The 3601-nt window shown below is 40.9% G+C and overlaps 1 protein-coding gene across 1 annotated transcript; it reads right to left on the bottom strand.

Moving 5' to 3' along the window:
- On the bottom strand, positions 1-2319 carry ier5l (immediate early response 5-like). The gene has a single exon (XM_029710244.1). The coding sequence runs from the start codon at positions 2143-2145 to the stop codon at positions 1225-1227; it is 921 nt and encodes a 306-aa protein (XP_029566104.1). The 5' UTR covers positions 2146-2319; the 3' UTR covers positions 1-1224.
- Positions 2320-3601: the final 1282 nt, after the last annotated feature.

The following is a 3601-nucleotide window of genomic DNA, read 5'->3' as shown; positions in this document are numbered from 1 at the left end:
TTTGTTTTAAAATTTTTATTAAGATTATAAATTCTTAACAAATATGTTCTAAAACAGTTTTACCCGGTGATATACAATTTAATATGCACAAAAATACAAGAATAGCAACAAAATATGGAGAGGACGTGTGAAAGACATCTTTATTTCAGTACACATAGTGCTTATAATGTGTGGATGTATGGCAAAATTATGAGCTTGCCTTTTTAGAACAAAAGGTCTTAACATTTTTGAAAACAAAACTCACAAAACCAAGCCATGTTGGCATCATGAATTACTGTGAAGGCTTGATCAGTAACTTTTTGTTATAGGTTCAGGGGGAACGCTCAACAGATCGAACTGTCAAAAAAATACCTGGATTGATTCGATTACACGTGCATTCTGGGATTTGGAGGAATTAATGGTTCTGATCAGAGATGAGGTGGGAAGTTGGGTAGCCTACAACAAGTACATCAATAGAGAGACGCAGCAAGCTGGTTCAGAGTTAATGCACCCACGAGTTTGAGAGGGAAATTTAAGTCTGAGCCATTGCGCCTTCACCTGTCAATTTATGTGTGGTCAGAATGTGCCATGTAGTTTCCATGTAACATAGCATACTACTGGTGTCCGACTCTTTAGAATGAGTTTCGATATCCAAGGTTTAAATATCAACCCAGAAATACAAGATATTAAACCAAGTACAACACAACAGTACTTGTGTAGCATATGTTTAACTTTTTGTTAGTTGTTTACCGTATTAAACCACTACGCACAACAAAAGCATGTTGCAAAGCCATCCATGGACACACTTTTCTATTTAGCCTGGAGCTGAGGCTACATTAAATGCTTGCTATTCAGTCACAATACTTGTGTAGCGTCTTAAAAACGATACATTGTGTTCAAAAGTGTTCTGTAGGAGAGATCAAATCAAAACAATCCGCGAGCGAGACATTCAACCACTTTCAATGTTTGCAACAATAGCTAGCAGTAGTATGCGTTGGGTTTAAGGCAACGAAATCAACTTCGTTAGATAAAATTCACAACTACCATGTAAAAATGTGTTATGTAGACATGTTCGGTTTAAAAGGAAACGCCTGCACATCATGTAGCACAACCATCTCTCCGTAAAAACGAGTTAACAAACAAAAACTGTTCAATGTTTAAATAGCATTTCTTGCAAAAATAAAGTCAATTTGATTTAGACTTTGTACAATTTCATAAAGTGTTTGATTCTAGTTGACCATGGAGTCAAAAAGCTACAATAGCTCTAGTCCATGCCCCTAGGCTCGCTAGGGCTTGTTTGCTACAGAACTGTCCGTTCAATGCTTGCTCAAAGTCCGCCTGTCTGCTCACCAGCCCCGAAAACCCCGAGCCGAAAATCGAGATCAGATTGGAAATGTTTGACGTGTCCAAGTGTTCCGAATTTGCGTAGGAACAGTCCTCGAATTTCGCCCTTTTACATGGCGTAAAATCCGGTACATCCTCAATATCGGATATATAATATTCAAAGTCAACCTTGCGTTTCTTGGCTGGGGACTGTGCGCCCTGGCAGCACTGTTGGAACGACGCGCAGCAGTCCTGGTGAAGGTACCCATTCTCCACAGTGGTCACTACGTGCGTGTCCAGATCGAGCACTGTCGTTTTGTTGCAGTGTAGGTTGTTGTTCACCGTGGAAAAGTCACAATTCGATACAGGGTAAGCCTCCGCACAACAGCTCCGGTAGAACGAGGGCTCTGTCTCCTTGCAGACCTCGTCGCTTTGGAGAGAGAGAGGCGCGGAGCAGGCGGATGGGGCTTGGATATGCGCTGACTGCACTGCTGTTAGGTGGCTTACTGGCAGCAGCGCACAGCAGAGACTCGCCGGTTCGCTCACCCCGTCGTTGCCGCAGCAATCCCCGCTCTGCTCCTCGCAGTCCTCGGCCAAATCCAGCGGGTTTAACTCCTGGATCTCGTTGCAGACGGTCATCACCTCCTCGTACTGCTGCATCCTGTAGATCTCCGCGTACTTCTCGTTCATGTAAACCTGTCTGGCGTTCCTCAGTACATAGGAGACCAGGAGGTTTTTGTGCAGCTTGATGCCTCCTCTCTGCGTCCTGGAGTTGTGAATCTTCCGTAAGGAAATTGAGATTAGACTTTGTGCATCCACTGCACACTCCATCGTGTTGATCATGGTGGTGATATAGTCGTTTCCGCTCCTCTCCGACTCAGAAAAGCGACTTTCTCTCAGTGGAAGTCACGATATTTCGTTCGGGGGCGAAGGCTTAAGTCAGCTCGGTAGTGAAACATTGAACACGGCTGTCCGCTTCCCTCTGTATGCGAGCAAGCAATCATTTGCTAGGGGTACTTAGCCAGAGTATATATATTTCGAGGAGGAGTCGGCCCATCTCCGCTTGCGCCAATGAGGACCCGGCCTCCCTATTGATTGACATGCAAACTCCACCCATATGTGGTGCTCAGGGCCAATCAGACAGAGGCGGTTCTTCTGTGCTATTCAAATTCCAAACTGACTACCAAACTGGAATGCTCTCATGAGACTCACTGGGCTAGAGCGCCTGGTCAAATAGTAGCGTACGTGTGTGTCTCTGTGACAAGCCTACATGAGAATTCAACTTTTCTGATAGATTTATCTAAATAAAAAAATGCCAGTAATATTTAGTACATGAATCTTAAATCATGAATTCGTTTCAGATCTTAATTCTGCCACAAACAAAGAATAAAGTCTAGGCAACTTAACATGAGTGTTTAGAATAATAAAATACTTCATTTCTAATCTGATTGATTCATTCATTGTTAAATGATCTGTTTTCATTTTTATTATTACTTTGTTTTTCCCTATGCATGTGATACTGCATCTCTATTATAATGTTATAATAGCAATAAGGCCCATAGCCGTGGTATATTGGCCATATATCACAAACCCCGAGGTGCCTTATTGCTATTATAAACTGGTTAGCAATGTAATTAGAGCAGTAAAAATATATGTTTTGTCATACCCATGGTATACAGTCTGATATACCACGGCTTTCAGCCAATCAGCATTCAGGGCTCGAACCACCCAGCTTATAATAAATAATGGTACATGCCGTTGAAATGGCTTTTATAAAATGATAATGAATATTATAATGTTGCAAGCCACCTCTGTGCATTTAAAAAAACAAAACAAGCCAATAAAGATTCAGACAACTGCAGACTGACAGCCAGCCTACATTCAATTTCTACTTACTTATTATATTATTATTTGCGTACCATCTCAGTTTATATATTGACATGTATTAAGAATAGTTATATCAGAGGGAAGTAGAAAGTAGAGTTGTTCCATTCTATTTTATTATATTATTTTCTATACTGTAATATTCTATACTTTTCTATTTTATAGAATGAGAATCTTTTCTCAGTCTTTGGCTATCTTTACATTAATAAAATATGTGCAGTAAGATCTGCCTTTCTTCAATATCAAATATACAACTTTTCTGTTTACACTATCCTTACGTTAGCCTTGGATGTGGTGTGACCTTAATTGTCTCTGTGTCTCATGCATGTCTGGCCAATGTATCTCGTGTTAAAACATGCATGTCTGGCCAATGTATCTCGTGTTAAAACATGCATGTCTGGCCAATGTATCTCGT

The sequence above is a fragment of the Salmo trutta genome, chromosome 23 (genome assembly GCF_901001165.1).
Source record: "Salmo trutta chromosome 23, fSalTru1.1, whole genome shotgun sequence".
Classification (NCBI taxonomy): Eukaryota; Metazoa; Chordata; class Actinopteri; order Salmoniformes; family Salmonidae; genus Salmo; species Salmo trutta.
Note: the sequence above shows the minus strand (reverse complement) of the source record. Positions and strands in the feature narration are given on the sequence as shown.